The 20,419-nt window shown below is 43.0% G+C and overlaps 2 protein-coding genes across 2 annotated transcripts; one reads left to right on the top strand and one right to left on the bottom strand.

The window, feature by feature from the left end:
• The first annotated feature begins 1,653 nt into the window (after window positions 1–1,653).
• Window positions 1,654–6,998, top strand: RPL7L1 (ribosomal protein L7 like 1). Its single transcript, XM_081209330.1, has 7 exons — window positions 1,654–1,779; window positions 2,120–2,228; window positions 3,334–3,497; window positions 4,365–4,502; window positions 5,358–5,467; window positions 5,602–5,816; window positions 6,667–6,998. The coding sequence occupies exons 1-6, from the start codon at window positions 1,766–1,768 to the stop codon at window positions 5,808–5,810; spliced, it is 744 nt and encodes a 247-aa protein (XP_081065456.1). The 5' UTR covers window positions 1,654–1,765; the 3' UTR covers window positions 5,811–5,816; window positions 6,667–6,998.
• Window positions 6,999–13,291: 6,293 nt separating this feature from the next.
• MAD2L1 (mitotic arrest deficient 2 like 1) lies at window positions 13,292–20,397 on the bottom strand. Its single transcript, XM_081208222.1, has 5 exons — window positions 20,189–20,397; window positions 18,532–18,678; window positions 16,735–16,855; window positions 15,758–15,861; window positions 13,292–13,821 (listed from the first exon to the last, which is right to left on the bottom strand). The coding sequence occupies exons 1-5, from the start codon at window positions 20,259–20,261 to the stop codon at window positions 13,649–13,651; spliced, it is 618 nt and encodes a 205-aa protein (XP_081064348.1). The 5' UTR covers window positions 20,262–20,397; the 3' UTR covers window positions 13,292–13,648.
• Window positions 20,398–20,419: the final 22 nt, after the last annotated feature.

Below are 20,419 nucleotides of genomic sequence, written 5' to 3'. Positions count from 1 at the left end.
ATGGTTTCGATAGAAAATCCACTGGTTATGACAAAGTTTGCCCAATTATATGTCCATGTTTATAATTACTTGTTTTTTAAAAAAAGTTTGACACAGTTCAAGCTCTCCATAATATTGTAATGTACAGCATGTACAGGATTCTGATTGCTGTTGCATTGCATCAAGGATCTTGTGGTTTTAAAGTTCAGTTGCCTATTTGGAATGATGCTGCACTGCATCACAGCTTTTCTGCCCATAAAGCTGCATCAGCAATGAATCATTATCACATTTGTTTATTTGGCTGTGATATAAGAAGAGTTATTATGCGATTACATAATGTGGTCTAACATAATAGGATAAAAATATCTTTTAGCTTGTATGAATATGTGAGAGCACCAATCTGGTCCACTGGATGGAGTTGGCATGTTGTCCTAGCCTTCACCATGGCCGGCCATCCAGCAGTCCATCAATCTACAGAAAACACATACTAGATCTTAAATATGTACACTATATTTGGATTAGTATCCCTGTGAGAATGATGCATAGCTCCACCTGCCCCAGTTGGGAATGGGGTTTAGGAGATGCCACAGAGAAAACCGTCTCCTTGGCCATGATTTCCGACACTTAAGAGGGTCTACCAAGATCCTCCTTCTATTAATCTTGATACCTGAAAAACTGTGTATGTAAAGTGCTGCTGACCTTCTGATCGGCAAGTCCTTGCTCTGTGGTTTAACCCACAGCGCCACCCGCGTCCCTCTCAAAATCCCATTACACACACACACACACATATATAAAACGACCGTCAATCGATAAAAATAAATTGGGCCTCAAGTGTTAGAATAATCACCACTCCTGTTTTCTCCAATGAAATGAGATATTCCACTTCCAAGTTCAATAACTTAATTTCCTAGAATGCTGCCCTGCACACCAGCAGCCACACCACAATTTTCAAATCACAATTTGGACGCCACAGGATTGAACTCTTCTCTCACCTCCCTCCCTGGGATGTTGCCTGGTGGATGTCACTGAGGAGGACAGCTCCCCATTTTAATAATCCAACTGGGAGAGTTGCGAATGGACATCCATGGAAAACGCTCTCATTTTACAAGCCCCCTTCTCCGCTGCCACAAAGACAGCAGCAAAACTCAGGAGTTTTTTCTTCATTCTTATAATTCAGCTCTTCTTTCTTGTACACAGTAGTGGGGAACTTTTTTTTTTTTGGGGGGGGTATTTTTTAACATGCATAAATAGAACATATCCATACTAGACTACATTACAAGGCTGTTGTAACCCATGTGTCATTCACCGCCCCTCGCCCCACTCTCGCAAGGCATCAGCATGAACATTTTAAAAGGGGTTTAAAACTGAAGATCATTTTTTCAACACGAAATAAGACACGAAGGGGAGGGAACTGCATTTTGTACTGGGTTTTTTCTTCTTCTGAGCGCTGCTGCTTTATGACAGCTACCCTAAACCCTGGAATTCTCCGCGTATTTGCTTTTATGGACAGCTCTCACTGCTCTCCCCAGGATGGAACCTATGTTTAAAAATGAACCCGGAAGTTCGCACAATGAGATGGGTCACTCAATTTTCTTAGCTCTATAACGCTAGGGTTACCGTATATCTCTTGAGGACGAGAACCATAGAGATAGACTCTAGAGCGGATTAAACCATGCCATTTAAGGGCAGCGCCTCGACGCGCCTGTGAGTGAGATGCGAAACGCTTCCTTCCGGAAGGGGTACGCATGCGTAGTGGATCGAAACGGGACACAGGTGGCGAGGAAACATGGCGGAGCCTGAGTGAGTTTTCGAGGGGGAAGAAGTAGACCGGGGGAGAATCCGTGTCCATCCTCGGGGAGGGCTTGGGCTTCTGCTTTGTTTGTTGGATGGAGTTATAGTCAGAGGCCTGTAAGAACAATAGATACGGGTCACAGTGCTTTGTACTGGATCGGTGGAGGGAGATCGTACGATATGGAAAAGGACTGCTTCTAGGATTCTGTGTGCATGTTTACTAGAACGAATTAAGTCCTTGCATAGGACCCATTTGTGCAATGCATTATGTATATGAATGTGTGAAAATCGCTTTCCATTAGATCTGTTTTTGTGTTCTGTCTGACCCGTTCAAACTCTTGTGTTTTAGACCACCAAAGAAGATTCCCCGGGTGCCAGAAAATCTGCTGAAAAAAAGAAAGGCATATCAAGCAATCAAAGCCACCCAAGCAAAGCAGGCGCTGTTGGACAAAAGAAAGGTAGGGGAGGCATATTGTAGGTCAGGACATTGTACGCTCCCCTGATCAGCTCAGGCAGGAATTCCCTTGATCAGGCCAGCTGTAATAAATGTTAGAGAAATGATGCATGTAATGTAAAATCGGGTTTCAGTTAAAATCCTTGGGAAAAGAGAAGTGGTAGAAATCAAGGGTGTATATCTTTTTGCTTTAGAAGGATGTAGTCTTGCTTACTTGGATTTGTAGGAAACATTATCACCCTTTTCACCTCTCCAGTATTGTAAGAATAGGTACTCCCTCACAACGTATTCTTAGAATGACTTTTTTCTGTCCATCCTTTATCAAACCTTTTTCTTGAAGTACCTCTGTATGACTCTGTAACCAAGACTTGCTTGAACCATTTTGTGGCTGAATCAAACTAGAATGCTCACTTTGATATAAAGTTCCAGATTCTATCACATCCCATCTACTTTTCCATGGTAACTTGCCTGCCCCAATTGTAGATTAAGCTCCTTAAACTGAAATCCAGCCCTTTTTCTAAAAGGAAAAAGAAGTAACCACATAAGTATTTCAGTTCAGATAGCAGAAATAAGGTTAGGTTAAATTAAGATAATCTGTTGCTATACCGTTTCCAACAAATTTGGGGTTAAACATCGCCCTGTAACTTATTGTATTGATACAATTGAAAATGCTCAGTTTTCCAATAAATTATTTGACCTTTATATTATCAGACACTCAGGTGTGCTTGCTCCCATATTCTTATGCTGTCATCCAGGAAGGGAGTAAGTGTTTTTTCCAGTTATAACAGTAGGCCACATGTTAGCCAGGTATATTATGTGTTTTGCGGCTGCTGATAAAACACATTATGAATAGATGTATTGGAAGTTCATATCCTCTTATTGCTTTATTTTGTTTATAACAGTTTCCCTGTATTTTAGGGCATAACCCCAAAGATACAAAACTGTGATGCTCTTCATTGCTGTACAACAGCTGGCATGTCATTGTACTGAACATTTTGTATTGAAAAAACATGCTGAGCATGTTTACCATTATGTACTGAACTGAGTAGCATGCAGATAGTGACTTAAAATAAAGGCATGTCTTCTAAAATTTAATTTCCTTATTGTAGCATCAGAAAGGAAAACAAATCAGATTCAAACGTCTTGAGACATTTTTGCGGGATTCTCATCGGAAACACAGAGATGATGTCCGTTTGAGGCGCATGGAACATAAGCCCCGGCTGCTGCTAATGCCTGAGGGACACAAACTGGCTTTCGCAGTACGGATTGCAGAGTAAGCATCTGTTTGTCATATGTAACTTAGTTTTCCAGCAATCTGCTGGTTTCCACTGCTTTGCTCATTCTAGTTTTCCGATTTGTGCAGATTATGTGGATTGTTTTTTTAAAAAATAAGTTACCGTCCATGGACATGTTTGCAGAAGAGTGAATTGGTGGTATTTGTGAATTATGACAGAACAAAAAACCTTCTTGAACTGAACACTGAATAAAAGCAATAACAGCAAACCTTGGCTTCCTGCTTTTGGTTTGTTTGAGTGAAGCAACCCATGAGCACTGGTTTGGACATTGTGCTAAGCCCAAGGGTAGGGGATTTGATCCAACGATGTGACAGGTTCCTGATGTCCCCCCTCCCACACCCATAGTTGCACTTCAAAATGTAAGCAGGGGCACCCATCAGACGTCATTATGACACCAGGTGAAGCTTTTTTCCTTTACAGAAGGGCTTGATTTCAATGGACCTTTGGACAACAAAGCACTTCTTGCTTCGACAATTGGGGCCTGCACTTACTGCTGTCAAATCCGGTTTGCAGAGAAACAGGCCTCTTATTGTCCCTTTACAGTTATGATTTTACCCACTCCACAACTGATGGCAAAGGAGTAGCTCTGGCTAGAGAAAAACAGCCTTGTGGGCCAAATATGACCTGTGGGCTGGAGGTTCCCTATGCCTCCGCTAAGCCCAGGGCTCATAGTTTGTTGCTTCCTGCTGAAGGGAGAAATGAAACATTGGGTTGTAGCTTTAGGACACAACTTTCAAGAAAATGTAAAAAGGTGATTGTTGATGCATATCTATATTTGTTTCTGCTTACTATGGAGCTTTCTGTCCAAGGGGAGAATTTGGCTGATTTCTTCTACTTTGCTTTAGAATTAAAGGTGTGAGCCAACGTGTGCGGCATGTCATACATAGGCTACGGTTGAGAAAGATTTACAGTGGCACGTTTGTTAAATTGTCACCAACATCTCTGAAAATGCTGCGTACTGTGGAGCCTTATGTGGCATGGGGGTTAGTACAACTTTTATTTTTGTGTGTGGGAGGGATGGTTAAAGGCAATGAAATTAATATAAAAGGCACCATAACTTCGAAAAAGTTAAGTAGATTTCTTTTTTGCATGCTAATACTGGCATGTCAGGAAAGATGAACTGGCAAATACAAAACTGCTCTCAATCTATTTTTCTGTGACCTTTTTGAGGATGGGGATGGGATCTCTCTCCCCCTCCCCTGTGTGTGTGTGTTACTGCTGCCTTTGGAAATGGTACAATCATCCAGGGCTTATTAGCCTGACTTTAAATATAGCTATATATACATTTAATATGTTTAGTGTGGGTCTTTTTATCTGTTGACATCAATAGACGTTTTGTATGAAGGTGGGTTAACAGCATAATATACATTTGTGCAGGGGGTTAATTATGCAACACAGGTTGGGCTCAGATCAGGCGGCATTTGCAGTCTGCTTCAAAGAAGATTTTGTGCATTTGTCTTCTGAAAACAATTTAGGCATGAATCTGCTGCAATAATCCACTTCGTAACTGAACTATAAAATAGGCTGTTAATACAATAACAAAACTTATATTATAAAAATACATGCCACAATGCATTCTGTCTTGGAGCAGTAGCTTGCACAAATCTTGACTAGTTCTATACCTTGAGTCCCATTGAGAAGAGGTATGTTCTAAGGATGGCGGGAGTATTAAAAACAAGTAGGAAACTGTTACATACTGTGCTTTAAAATGACTAGTGTTGTGGCCATTCTATAGGAGCTAAATAGCAGTTACTTACCAAGTAAGTTGCCATTTTGGAAGGATCTTGTAGTTTTTGAAAAATTCTCCAGCAACATCACCACTAATTTTGTTTACACAGTTATCCGAACCTGAAATCTATTCGAGAGTTGATCCTGAAACGAGGCCATGCAAAGGTCAATAAGAAAAAGCTTGCTTTGACAGACAACATTCTGATAGAGGAGCATTTGGGTAAGAGATTTTATGTAGGGGAGGACACTAAGCTTTGGGGCAGCATGTGCTTTATTGTGATCTAAGAAAAGGGTAGTGAAATGACCAAAGAAATTGGATGCTACTGTGTTTCTAAAATCATTTCTCCCTCTTAGGAAACTCTGGTATTATTTGTTTGGAAGATCTTATTCATGAAATTTACTCAGCTGGGAAACATTTTCATGAAGTCAACAACTTCTTGTGGCCATTCCACCTGTCAGTAGCTCGCCACGCCGCCCGCAATAAAGCGGGGTTCCACAAAGAGATTGGTGATACTGGATTCCGAGGTAGTGGAATCAACAAACTCATCCGTCATTTGAACTAGGCTCAGGTGGGTGCTCTAACACCGGCTTTTATGGATTTCAATTACTGCTTAGTTATATGTTTAAAATGGTCTTGGAGTTCCTTACGAAGAATGGCCATAGTTCAGAAAAGTGGACATCTCAAATTATTCATTCTGCTGTTGGATTGTGAAATTATAGGAAGATAAGGAAGCCAAAACCATCAAGTTTCAATCTCGGGGTATAAAACCAGAAGATGGGAGTGATCTGAAGTTTGACTCCTCAGCATCTTAAATTTGCAGGATTGGGTAGCAGAGTTGGACCTCCTGTAGAGTACAGAGACGGATGAGCTGATGGTCAGGGCCAGAATGAGACAAGTTCGTGTGACTTCATATTCAGTTGTCCTCATGTTTGGCAGCTTCTGGTAGATTCCAGTAAGTTGTATTCAAAAAAAAAGAGCAGGACTAAGTTTACTCTGCAGTGGATCATACTTTATAAAAATCCACATGGTTTGTGTATATTATGTCATATGCTTCAGAGAAAGGTGGAGAAAATTCCCGTCAGTAGTAATAGTAGTTTAGGTTCTTACATACTATGAAAGCATAACTAACTGGCAATTCATAACCCCAATTCATTCAAAGAGCAGTTAATTCCAAGCAGCATCTTAAGTTCTCAGTGTTTTGAGGTGGGTTTTTTAAACTGTTCAGGATTCCATCTCCAGTTACACTGCATGTTTGTGTGCTAGACAGTAATGAGTTTAACTCTCAACAGCAACTTCCTTGTATACTTTTTTTCCAGCTCAGTCATAAAAATAACATTTGCTCTTAATATTTTTCCAACAGCTTTCTTCAGTAGGCACTAAACATAATTATAGTGATTTCTTTTTACTTTTTCTAACAGGTTATGAACGTTATTAAGGATGTTCTGGAAGATATTTATTTGTACTCCATGATGTACATTGGCTCTTCAGAGACGCCTGAGACTGCAACATGACATTACTTCTGTTCCTTTTTCTGTCTCACTGTGTGATGGTGAAACTACACTTCCATAGTTGAGTTGAAAGAGATCCAAGATGTGATTTAAATGTTATCCTGCACATAGAATGGAAAAAGAATGGAAGAACTCCTAAAATTCCACTTGCACAGCCCTCTGAAATTAATATATTGCTTACAAAGACAGCGGGGATGTTTTGAAACCCAGCAATGCTTTTTGCATGGAGTTTCATTATGCATTTTGAATACAAAAGTGGGAAAACTTGGCATTTTTAAGATGCACACTTGGGAGTAGGAAACCTAATATGATCTAAACCTGGTGATCATCTTCTGCAGGAATATCCTGAACATGTTGGGTGTCAGGACTGGTCGTTGCCCTCTTCAGTTCACCACACAAACGCTTCTTGTTCTTTTATAACTTTTTATTGTGTATTAACAAAACAATCTTATAAACTGTTCTTAAATATTATTCCTCAGAGTCACTTCTTTCAGATACCTTCTGAGCTCTGCTTCTCCATGACCAGCCACTCTCAAAATGGCGAAGGCGCCCTTCCCTTCGTTTTCCCGCTCTTTTTTCTAACCTCCTGGCCAGAGCTGGCCTGTATCTCCCCTCCTCCGAATCTGAGCTAGAACTTAACCCTTGCCTTTCCTGGGAACAGCCGGTCCCTCCCTGTTGCTCTCTTCTCTTCAATTCACTGCTCTCCTCCCCCCCTTGGGGAATGCTTTCTTCCCCTGGGAAACTGGAATCTCCTAACTCTAACTCTTCCCTGACATCACCCCCTCCCCTAAGCCCCCCTTCCTCCTCCTCGCTCTCCTCTGTTTCTGAAGGACCGAACCCTATGAACTCCTCTTCCTCGCTATCTGTCTCTTCAAAATTTTCTTGAATATGCCAGTTATGGGGTTTTGGCTTGTGGGGATATTTTCTATGAAATTCTCTCTGCAATTCCAGAACGTTAATTTTTTCTGCTGGTTCCCATGAGTTCTCAGACTCATCTAACCCTTTCCATGCAACCAAATACTGTAATTTCCTCCTACTTTTTCTCGAGTCTAATATCTCTTCCACTTCAGCCTCCTCTTCCCCCATCATGGTGGGAAAAGGAGGTGGTTCCCTTGAAATTTGATACTTATGCGCTGGTACAAACACTGACAATAAAGATCTATGAAATACAGGGTGTATTCTCATATTTTCAGGTAAATGAAGCTTGAAAGCAACTGGGTTAATTTGAGCCTTTACTTGGAAAGGTCCCAATCTCCTTGGTTCTAGCTTTTTACACCTCCCTCGTATTGGTAGTCCCTTGGTAGACAGCCATACCCAGCTCCCTACTTGTATTTCTTCCCCAACGCGCCGGTGCTTGTCTACAGCTCTCTTGTAAGCCTCTTTAGCTTCTTCCAAATCCTCTTTTAATATCTCATGAATGCACCTCAACTCCTCTATCATTTGTTCTGCTGCTGGTACTGCTAACTGCTCCTCTTGACCTGGGAATGCCCTTGGGTGCAAGCCATAGTTTGCCACAAATGGGGCTCTGCCCGTAGACACATGCAGTGCATTATTATACGCAAACTCTGCTAGACTCAACTTCTCTAACCACCCGCTTTGCTGACAACCAGCATAACACCTCAGATATTGTTGTAGTGTTGCATTCGTTCTTTCAGCTTCCCCATTGGTTTGCGGGTGTCTCGCCGATGTGAGGCTTAGCTCCACATCTAGTAACTGCATTAACCTTCTCCAAAATTGTGATGTAAATTGGGCCCCTCTATCTGAAATGATTTGTGATGGCATACCATGCAACCTAAAAATATTATCTAAAAACATCTTTGCAGTTTCCTGCGCGGTCGGAATTTTGGCACATGGTATGAAATGCGCCATCTTGGTTAGCATGTCAACCACCACAAAGATCACTGTTTGCCTATGCGATGATGGTAGATCCGTTATAAAATCCATAGACACCATATCCCAAGGCCTTCCCGGCGTGGGCATAGGTTGCAACAACCCTGCGGGAGCTGCTCTAGGTGCCTTAGCTCGTTGACATACTTCACAGCCTCTTACATATTGCGTTACCTCCTCCCTCAACTTTGGCCACCAGAACTGCCGTGTTATCTGATACAGGGTTTTTTCTCTACCAAAATGTCCTGCAGTCGGGTTATCATGATGTTGCCTCAACACTTTACCTCTTAATTCACCTGCAGGTACATACAGCATCCCTCTCCTGTACAACAATCCACCTTTTTCCTTGAAACCTTCCTCTTCCCCTCTACCTTTTCTCAGTTCCTCCATTTTCTTTTGTGCAAACTCATCTGTTACTGTCAATTGCTGGAATTCCCTGCCGTCCACTACTGCGGCTGCACATCCCCACTGATCCGATCTCAGCATTTCTCGCAACTTGGGAGGTGCTTCCCCTTCCATATACTCAGGTTTGCGCGATAGCGCATCTGCACGAACATTTTGATGCCCAGGTATGTACTCAATCCTAAAATTAAACCCAGCAAAAAACTCCGCCCACCTAATTTGCCTTTGGTTTAGCTGTCTAGCAGTTCTCCAATACTCTAAATTCTTATGATCTGTTTGTACCACCACCTGATGTGACGCCCCTTCCAAAAAATGCCTCCACACTTTAAAGGCAGCATGCACAGCTAAAAGTTCCTTATCAAATATGGTGTAGTTTTGTTCTGATTGATTTAATTTTCTAGAGTAGAATGCACAGGGTCTCCAGTCCCCTTCCTTGTCCTGTTGCAGCAGAATGGCCCCAATAGCTCTATCAGAGGCATCAGTTTCTACCTTCATACGTTTACTTGGATCTAGGTGCATAAGATATTTTTCTGAAGCAAACACCGCCTTTAATTTATCAAAGGCCTTCTGTGCTTCCTCAGACCATCTGAATGGGCCCTTGCCTCTTAGACAGTCAGTCAGTGGCGTTGTGATTTTGGAGTAATTACCTATGAATTTACGATAGAAATTAGCAAATCCTAAAAACCTCTGTAGATCTTTCTTAGTTTTAGGTGCCTCCCATTCCACCACTGCCTGAACTTTACTGGGGTCCATGTGCACCCCTTTGTGGGAAATGCAATATCCCAGGAACTCCACCTTTTGTGTGTGGAACTTACACTTCTCTAACTTCACATATAACCTGTTGGTCCTCAATCTCTCTAACACCTGCGTGACATGTTTTACGTGTTCCTCCATACTTTCACTATATATTAAGAGGTCATCTAAATAAGAGACACAGAACTGATCCAGTATACCTGCTAAGACGTGATTGATGAAGGTTTGAAATACCCCTGAGCCATTTTGTAAGCCGAAAGGCATTACCAAGAATTCAAATGCACCATACTTAGTACAAAAACTGGTTTTCCACTCATCCCCTTCTCTGACCCTTATCAGATTATATGCTCCTCGTAGATCAAGCTTGGTAAAGACTTTGGCTGACCTTACTCTTTCTAAGAGGTCATCTATACGTGGCAGTGGGCACACGCGAGGCTTCATTTGGCTGTTAAGGATTCTGAAGTCACATACTAATCTCGGTGCCCCTTCCTCCCCTTTCTTTTTGACAAAAAAGACAGGAGCACCCCCCGAGGCCGTGGACTCTCTAATAAAACCTCTCTGCAAATTCTTTTGCAGGAACTCCCTCAATGCTGCAGATTCTACTTCCGACATGGCATATATCTTGCTTGGTGGCAACTGTGCCCCAGGGACAAGATCTATCTTGCAATCATAGGGCCTATGTGGCGGAAGTTTATCCGCTTCTTTTTCACAAAAAACATCCCGATAAGCAATATATTGTGACGGAATCTCACTTTCATTCCCCATCAACTTCCCTTCCACCTCTGTTCCCATTACTTCCACTGAGATTTTTCCCTTTTGCCCCAAACAATGTGTCATACAATAGATTGAACCAAAAACCAAAGACCTTTGATGCCAGGCAATCACCGGATTGTGACGATTGAGCCAACTCATGCCCAGCACCATTGGGTACCCAGCTAGTTTGGTCACATGAAATGCCCTGGTCTCTGAGTGATGACCCATATCCATTCTCATTGGGGGAGTCTCGTGAGTCACTTCTCCTGACAATAGCGGTCTGCCGTCGATTGTTTTCACTCGCAGTGGGAAATTCAAAGGTAACAAAGCGATTTTGTGTTCCTGTACCAATTTCTGGTCTATGAAATCTGCTGATGCTCCTGAGTCTAACAGCGCCTCTACCTGGACCCTATGTCCATTGGTTAGTTGTAGTTGCACCTTCACTGTTAGCCCTGGGATAGGTGGTTCCGCGTGAGAGCCTTCTATTGCTTCTCCACCCGGCTGCAAGCTCCCATTTCCAGCCGGGGACATTCGTTTCCCTGATGCAGTTCCTTTGGGCAATTTTCTTCTCTCATGTCTGCTCCAGATAGAGACTCCCATCCTTTACGATTGCGACATTGTCGTGCCAGATGCCCTGGTTTTCCACAGACAAAGCAACGTCTTGTGTCTCTTCCTCTCCCTGCATTTCCTCTTACTATGGAAGTGGTAGTCACTGGGAGGGGTCTGGCTGCTCCTAATTCCATGGGCTCTGGCCACTCTCGTCCTGGCACGTTGCCCGCTCTGCTCTCTGTACCTTCAATAATATTGTTTTCCCGCCACCGTGCTCGCCATTGTTCCTTCTTTTCACTAGCCCTCCGTTCCACGCGTAGGCTCAATTGCAGGCATGTTCGGACCAGAGAGTCCAAGGAACTAGGTTCTGGCATTTGGGCCAATTGGTCTAAAATCTCATTATTCAGTCCTTCCCTAAAAAGGGCTGCAACTGTTGGGGAATTCAGATCCCATTTTAATTTCTGCACCAGCAAACTAAAGTTGGACCAATAAACTCCCACAGTGTCCTTTCCTTGTCTCATTCTCAACAGCTGCCTAGCTGTGGTTGTTTCATGTGCAGGGTCTAAGAAAATCGTGTCTAGATACTGCAGAAACATTTGTAGATTTCCTAGGGCGGCATCCCTTCGAGATATTAGGGGTATAACACAGTCCTTAGCCCTCCCTTCCAAGAAATTAATCACATAAGCAACCTTCTCTTGCTCAGATTGAAATTCTTTATCCTTTATCTCTATTATGTAAGAAATTTCTGTCTTGAAAGCCATGTATTCAGAGCTTTCTCCCTTGAAGCTACGCGGACGTACAGTAAATGTTTTACTCACTCTATCTCCCTGCGTCGCTTGCAACATGGCTCTATGTTCTCCCAATGCTGCTGATAGTATGTCGACTTGACTTTTCAACTGTAAGTTCTGTTGCCATAAGTCCTGCAATGTTAGCTGGAGTGCTGGGGTTTCTCCTTGCCCAACTGGCGCCACAGCTCCCTCCATTTTGGCTTCTCCTTCTTTACTTATAGTGAAGAGGCGCAGAGCAGAAGGTATTCTGTCAGGACTGGTCGTTGCCCTCTTCAGTTCACCACACAAACGCTTCTTGTTCTTTTATAACTTTTTATTGTGTATTAACAAAACAATCTTATAAACTGTTCTTAAATATTATTCCTCAGAGTCACTTCTTTCAGATACCTTCTGAGCTCTGCTTCTCCATGACCAGCCACTCTCAAAATGGCGAAGGCGCCCTTCCCTTCGTTTTCCCGCTCTTTTTTCTAACCTCCTGGCCAGAGCTGGCCTGTATCTCCCCTCCTCCGAATCTGAGCTAGAACTTAACCCTTGCCTTTCCTGGGAACAGCCGGTCCCTCCCTGTTGCTCTCTTCTCTTCAATTCACTGCTCTCCTCCCCCCCTTGGGGAATGCTTTCTTCCCCTGGGAAACTGGAATCTCCTAACTCTAACTCTTCCCTGACATTGGGATCCTCTTCCCAGATTGCTTGAATTGGCTGGCAAGTAGTTGATGCCTTAAATTCTCCTGTCAAACCCTTTGGTCAACCCATGCCTAAAATAGCCACTTTGAACATAGTTCTCGAACTTCTTTTGTATGTAAAGTCTCGAATAAAAAGATTTATTAAATTTTTGCTTTGTGGGGCTTGCTTATATACTATCAACTATCTCCCCTTGTCCACCCTCCTGACATAAATAAACTTGGGGGGGAAAAACAATTTTTTCATTAGCCATTAGTAGAGCTGCAGAGGGAAACATTAAGCTAGAGACAATTTGTCAGGATGGCAGTAGTCGTACCTGGGTTGTCAAATGCCTTGTGAGGCGAATGTTTTGGCTTCCGAATGCTGCAAACCTGGAAGTGAGTGTTCCGGTTTGCAAACATTCTTTGGAATTCGAATGTCTGATGCTGCTTCCGATTGAGTGCAGGAAGCTCTTGCATCCAATCCGAAGCCACGCCTTCGTTTTCGAAAGTCGAACAGATTCAGTTCAAGAACCAAGGTATGGCTGTGTATATATAGATGCCAATATTCTAGTGAAAACACTCCACAGCAATTAAAATCAGTAGGAAAAACTTTCATTGGTGCCAATCCTAGGTGTCTTAAGCCTAACAGCTATGTGCAGGGCTGTGAGCCAGATCAAGCTGACGTTTCCAGTCCCTGAGGTCTTGTGATATTCTTGCTAACCTTCGCCACAACCACAACACAGACAAAATTAAGTAGTTTATTGGCAGTAGACTCACCTTTAAGTAAATATAGGCAGTTATACAGGACACTTATGATACAAAGATCAGTTGAAGTTCTACTTTATTTTTTTATCCTACAAAATACAATTAAAAACATTCAGTCCACACTCCTGTAATAACCAGAGTGAGGAAATTCAGTCGCATATCAAAGAACAGAATTTCAGCATTCATTCTTAGAAATATATCCACAGTATATTTAAGCTATGTACAAAGTATGTTTTCCCTGTTAGTTTTACTGGGACACAAAGGATCTATGCAGAATGTAATTACTATTTGCTAAAGAAGTTAAGAGGAAGCTTATGTACAGTCTTATTTGCAGAGTCAGGGGAAGCTGTCCTTTTTGTAGGCCACCATACTGTTGACTTTGTGTATTGTAGTTGTGAAGGAACGAAGACGAACTTCTTCAGAGTTAGCAATGAACTGTGGACCAGACTCTTCCCATTTTTCTGGAACAGCTAAGTCTTTGTCTGTGAAAATCAGCAGGTCAAATGCACCTGCAAGGAAAAACCCAGTGTTACTAGATTTATATTGCATGCCTGTATTCTAAATTCATTTTTAAGGGTAGAATAAAATTGTATGCTTGTATTTAAAATTCAAGCACATTCATACTTTTTCTGTATTAATGCTGCAATAATACATTAATTGAACCAAATTAGGACTGGATCATTCATTCATATCCATCACTTGATGGCTAACTACAATATGTTGAAATTGGATTATCAGAACTGCAGTTTACTGAACGAGTGTTAACCAGATTTAGGGTCATTGTCATACTACTAGTTTTAATGCCTCCAAACAATTTTACTGATGTAGCCCGCTACACTTACAGCCTTCCTTCCCATGAAAGACCCCATCTATGTTATGTCAACTTAAAGTGAGGTTACAAGGAACCAGACAGAGGGCCTTCTCGGTTGTGGCGCCCGCCCTGTGGAACGCCCTTCCTTCAGATGTGAAGGAAATAAGCAGCTATCTTCTTTTTAAAAGACATCTGAAGGCAGCCCTGTTTAGGGAAGTTTTTAATATTTAATGCTGTATTGTTTTTAACATTTGATTGGAAGCCGCCCAGAGTGGCTGGGGAAACTCAGCCAGATGGGTGGGGTATAAATAATAAAATTATTATTAATGTGAATCACTTTCATTGAACCTTTGACAGCATTTTCTGCAAACAGCAGCAGTCTGCTTGTTTGAATTGCTGTGAAGTGTAAGTGGGCGGGATGAGGGTGATAAACCTCTTCCCTTCCACCCTATAACTGTTCCTGCTATCCCACCCTATTTTCTTTCCAACAGGTGTTACACCTGATCTCAGAGCACCACTGAGAAAAGGCTGGGGAGAGCATGGGCAGGGAAAGATACAGCACCATCCAGTTTGAAGACACTATTTTGCAGCTGTTCAGCCCACTCAGATTTTATAAAATAATATGGCATCATCTGAAAATTAACTGTCAGGGCTGCCTCAGGTCCTAGCTCACAAAGGACCAACGCCAGGTTTCCTTTATATACAAAGAAGTTTATTGCAGTTCATTTTCCGCTCCACAGCCGAGGCGCGCAGCCCCCACGTCTGTTACGCTTAGACCGTTGAAGTCCCCTCTGAATCAGTCCCTCCCCTACACCAGTTTAAGAGGCTTACGCTGCTCCACCTCTTCCTCTCCTTCCTTTTCCGCAGGGTCTTTTTGCCCGCTGGGGTTCCGCCCCTCCTGGATTCCCCTGACGCGGAATCCCCAGACTGCTCTTCCCCCCTCCTGCGGGCTTTGGGACCTGGCTCCTCCTCCGGGCTCCCTGTTCTTCCGCGCGCCTCCACATTTGAACTTGGCGCGCGCACCCAACCTCCAACCTTCCTTTTGACAGTTACATTACTCCCTTCACTGCCCTCCTCCCCTTCCGGGATGATGGCTTGTTCTGACCCCTCCTCCTTCTCTGCTGCCGGAGCTGTTTCCCCCTGACACACTGGAACCTCCCCCCCCTTCGCTGCGCTCTGGTGGGGAAGCTGGCCCTGATTCCCAGCTGCCACTTTGGGGTCCCCTGCTGGCCCCCTGCTCCTGATGCGTCCCCCCTGGGACTCCCCTTCTCCTGACCACAGGCGCCCCCTTCTGGGAATCCTCTGATTCGCTGGAGAGACTCATAGAATCCCTTGCGTCATTGCCATCCTCTTCCTCGCTGTCCTAGGATTCATCTCCATCGCTCTCCATTCCCTGCCTTCCCTGTGCCTCTGTCCCTGTACCCCTGACATTAACTCATTGTTTACCTTATGCCAGATAAATTGTTTACATCCCTTAAACGTTTGGCAATGCACTTCTTTACAGAAATTAGGTTGTATGTGAAAATGTATCAAGTTGCAGTACTCATTTCCTTGCTCTGTAGCCTATACTATGAATAAGCCCCCAAATAGATTTGCTGCATTCTGTCAAGAGCATCAAGTGACAAGATACTTACATGTTGTTTCTAGTAAAGGAAGGAAAGTTACTGTGGCTGTTATCTGTCTGATAACAGATTTTATTTCATCCTGTATAGCTTTCTGAGATTTCTCTCTCGGTGCACTAAAATAGCAATCAAAAGCTGTCATTAAACAAGTCTGACATCATAAATTAACAAAGCCATTAGTATTTTACATAGTAAATATCTACTGGTCCAAATTATATGCCATGTTTGGTGTGGTTGCTTTGCAGGTTTCCATTGCCTATGACAGGGAGGCAGAACCATTGGCTTACAGGCCAAGTTAGGCCTGGCAGACCCTAAACCTACTCCACATCTGATGTCCTATGCAACACCAGAGGTGGGACAGGAACAATTAGCAGCCTTACAGTTACACTTCTGGCAAGCCCACTTCAGGCAGGTATGTGCTAGGCTATAGAATTTTGGGCTTTTTACTCCAAGCGCAGTCAATACCTGACTAAAAATTGTGGCTTGGTGAATTCAGAGCAGTGATGAAAGGGAAAAGCTTACTTTGGGTCATGCACTTGATGTCATGCAATTGACAGGACATACCCATCTGTCAGAATGATCCACGAGGGTGGGGTAGGGTGGCGGAGGTCAGGAGCTGGTCTGCCCGTCAAATCTTTTTCCCCACTCCTGGCCTACATCTATAGCATTTTACTTATGTGCATTTGCTACTGACACCCTAGGCCTTAGAATGCAGTAGCTGACCACTTTGCAACGACAACCCTTGCTTTACTCATTTGCAAGCCACGTCTCCCCCTTTGGAAGTCCCCATTGTGAAGGAGGCAGCTACATATCTCTATATCCACAAGCATATCCATATCATCCATCTCTACAAGAGAATTAAGTTGTCACCACAATTTACCATATGCTTTTTTGGACCTGGGGTGAGGGAAGAGCATATTTTGAATACAAAGCTGAATAAATGCCTACATTTTGCGTTGTTTGAAACAATGGTGTTTGAATGCACTTACCTTTCATCCTTTGCAGCTTTGTCACATTCAATGTCAAACTGCCACCTTTCCAGAACTTCACTGGTTTCTTTACTGGAGATCACCACTACTAGCCGCTGAACTAGGCATTCATAGAGCCATTCTGGGGAAAAAACCAAGACGAAAAATAGCTTCCCAGAAGTCCCAGTGTTACACACCCTTAAAACATTTTAAACCACCTGAAATAAACACTACTACTGTCTTTCTGCAAACTATTAACCATACAGGCAACCTGCAGTTTATAGGATACACATGGTACATTTGATGTAGGAAGCCTGATGTGCAAGAATTATGCCAGAACTTCAACTAAATAAAAATTTCAAACAGTATTCCTATATAGTCAATACTTGGCTCCCAAATGCCAAAAACCCGGAAGTAACTGCTCCGGTTTTCTCCATTGACTTTGCCCTTTGATCCTTGGTTGTCAAATGTTTTGGAAGTCGAAAGGTCTTCCGGAACAGATTACGTTCAACAACTGAGGTTTGACTGGACATAAATGAGGTGACTTAATTTTATACACGAGGAATGGCCAACTTCTGTATTCTTGGTAGTGGACCTGTTTTTCTAAATTGCTTGGGAGTCCACAGTATGTTTTGCCACACAAACTTATCTCCTTATATGGCTTCAGGCTTTACCAGTTGTTCCCATCTAGCAGTAGTGATTTCAGAGTTCTGGAACATATATGCAAGGTATATACAAATTAGAAAGGTAATACAAATGTATTACCAACACCCATTATTGAGGTTGCTGCTAACTGCTCCCATCATGAAAAAGGACTCTAAGAATAAAGGAGTGTTTACCTTTGTACTATCTTCTGGAGACTGCAGAAACAGCACTTCACTGATGCAAAAGCCCAGTAAAGATGAGTTTATCTACCTTTCCATTTCTTTAAAAAGGAAGTGTCTGCTCAGCTTCAACTGATTCTCCAATTATGTCCCTTCCTAAAGAACACAAATCTGGCCAATTGCTGCATCCAGGTTAGATTACTGAAAGGAGCTGCCCTTATAAGAGCATTTAGAAACTACAGTCAGTGCAAAATTTGGTGGCCAGAATGCCTTCTGGTGCTCACTATTCAGATCATGTTACCAGTCTTATTCCATCAGCACTGCTTCCAGTTTGTTTCTAGGTCTAATTCAAGGTGCTGGCTATTACCTGTAAAGTCCTGGTTTGAGGGCAGGGTATCTGCAGGGCCTCCTGCTCCCATATGAACCAGGACCTCAGTTGTAGTAATCAGTCACCCTGGGTTCCTTTGGAAGGAATATAAATTTAATAAATGAACCACCAGAAGGCCTGTTCTGAGCTCCACAACCAAGGAGGGAATGTTTGGCCGTAAAAGCTAACAGGTTTTTTCACTGGCAGGACCCTAGTTGTGGAACCCTCTCCTACGTAAGTCTAACTGAACCTATATTTTATGGTTTTTAGGCAGGCAGACAATACATTTTTCTTCTGTTATGATTTTAAAGGTTAGTAATCCTGCTTTTCTGATGCCTGCCCTTTAAGTGATTGAATAGAAAAGAAACAAGAGGTGGCATAAGATTTTGCTGAGAGCACATAGGCCCTGTCATCCAAAGAAAGATCTTGTATTCATCTACTTTGTGCAATTTTGACAACAATATTTTCTTTAAGGGAAACTGCTGAAAGTTTTAAAACTACGTTTTGGCCAATTTGTTGAGCTACTAGGGTCATTTTAAATTATTGTAAGTCTGAGGACAGGGACTGTGTTGTTTTCTTAATCTCTATGCAGTAATAAGAAAACTGTCAGGAAATAATAAAAAATACCTTTTAGCTGTCCCACCACATTGTTCAGATAATTTTTAAGTTCAGAGTCTGCAGTTACAAGCATAGTAAGTCCATATTTCTGAACACGTGTAAATGTTTCAGCAGGATAGATCCCACGCTGGTATAAGATACTGTTGATACCATATGCTAGAAGGGAAAAAATATTCAAGTGTTAACAATACAAGGACCATCACCTTACTTTTAAATTCCTTCAGTTGCTTCCAGCAGAAAGCATAGCATGTGCCTGTTTTTATAAGTGGCAATCTTCTCTGCAGGGCAGAGATAATGGCTCAAGGGGCAGAGTTCATGCCAGGTGCCAAAGCTATTGGCCGACAAAATTGGAATTAGCAGTCTATTATTTTATTCTGGCTACAAACCAGTAACACACATAGCATGCTTACTTTAAAGAGTCACCCTTTTTTCGACATACAGTTTAAAAGTTCAAAATGAAAGCAGATAAGGACTCTAATAATTGCACATGTGCTTTTATTTTGGTCAGGGCAACTTCTAATTTAATACTACAGTGGGTAGGTTAAAGCTACACTTGCCAAAAATCTTACATTGTTACCTTTAAAACGTAACTTCACATTGTTTATTTTTTAATGAAAGCAATCATCTTTAGACCTAAGTTTGTGTCGAAGGTTATTTGTACACCTCCAACTTTATGTTTGCTATCTGTATCATAATTTTTCCTAACACCTAGAACTGAAATTGCACAGCTCATAGAATACTTGATTAAATGATATCAGGTGGACTTATGCAAAATGTGAAACAGGTAATGCTGCTCTCTCATAATACCTCAATTAGATGAAGTAATGTGGCAAGCGTTTGTAAATCAATGTCTACAAGGGCTTATGGCTGAGGGATACTAACTTGAAGGGAAGCTTAAGCCAAACCACAAATGCTCATAACTGGCCCAAGAGTGGACAAATTGGAATAAGCATGCTTATTTTAAAGAGTTACCCTTTTTCCGATATAAAGTTTAAAATGAAAGCAGATAAGGACTCTAAGGAGAACAGGCAGTGCAATCCAGTGCTTTGTCCACAAAGCTGGGAAAACTCACCAGCGCGGTGCTACAGACATGTGTGTGACTATCAACATCTAAAACAACAAAGTCTTGTGGTACCTTATATTTATTACAGCTATAAGCTTCTGTGAACTACACAACCAAGGAGGTTGACGGCGCCATACTACAGGTGCCTGCTCAGAAGCACGTTCTTTTCAAGGGCGCTTACTCCCGGGCAAACGAGTGCAGGATTGCAGCCTGGAGCTCCTTACCTTGGAAAGCTACTCCACGCATAGCCACTAAGGTTTTTCTCTCTCTTTTATATTGCGATGCAAACTTTTGCTGGCACGCTGTGGGGCGCTATACCCTCAGCGACAGGATGTTTGTGTAAAGCAAATGAATTAACGTGGGGGGAAGTAAAGGAAAAGAGAAGAAAGGATGGCTGGCCTATGCTGCGTCCCGCTCCTTCCCCTCCAGCTCGGGCGCCCTCATTCCCTCGCAGCAGCATCTCCTCCTCCCGATCCTAAGCGGGCGTCCCTACTCGGAAGTAAAGCCCCTTGGATTCGGCGGGGCTTACTCCAGAGTAAGCGGCTCCCCTGGGAGCAGCCCGCTCAGCCGAGTCCCTCCTCTCTCCTTTCCCGGCTAACTCACAGAAAAACTCGGCGACGATCTCGGCGCTGCCCCGCAAGGTGATGCCCTGCTCCCGGCTCTGCTGCTTCGCCATTCGAAGAGGACGAGGCGACGGGGGTTGAGCTCGGACTCCGGGCGATCTTCCCGCCACCTGATTCAAAATCCAGTTCCGCCTCCTTCGCGTCGCGCGAGAGTACAAGGCAACAGAGGGCGCACCCCCGTTGCGCGTGCGCAGCAGGAAAGGGGGTGGGG

The sequence above is a fragment of the Podarcis bocagei genome, assembly GCF_964188305.1.
Source record: "Podarcis bocagei genome assembly, chromosome: 9".
Taxonomy (NCBI): Eukaryota; Metazoa; Chordata; class Lepidosauria; order Squamata; family Lacertidae; genus Podarcis; species Podarcis bocagei.
Note: the sequence above shows the minus strand (reverse complement) of the source record. Positions and strands in the feature narration are given on the sequence as shown.

Bases quoted from the DNA above. Each gene is read 5' to 3' on its own strand.
- RPL7L1 (XM_081209330.1), top strand. The intron at 3,498-4,364 runs GTAAGCATCTGT...ACTTTGCTTTAG, and splicing joins TTCGCAGTACGGATTGCAGA to AATTAAAGGTGTGAGCCAAC. The intron at 5,468-5,601 runs GTAAGAGATTTT...TCTCCCTCTTAG, and splicing joins TCTGATAGAGGAGCATTTGG to GAAACTCTGGTATTATTTGT.
- MAD2L1 (XM_081208222.1), bottom strand. From the start codon at position 20,261: ATGGCGAAGCAGCAGAGCCGGGAGCAGGGCATCACCTTGCGGGGCAGC. The intron at 18,679-20,188 runs GTGAGTTAGCCG...TTTCCCTTCTAG, and splicing joins GATCGTCGCCGAGTTTTTCT to CATATGGTATCAACAGTATC. The intron at 15,862-16,734 runs GTAAGTGCATTC...TTGCTATTTTAG, and splicing joins AAAGCTGCAAAGGATGAAAG to TGCACCGAGAGAGAAATCTC.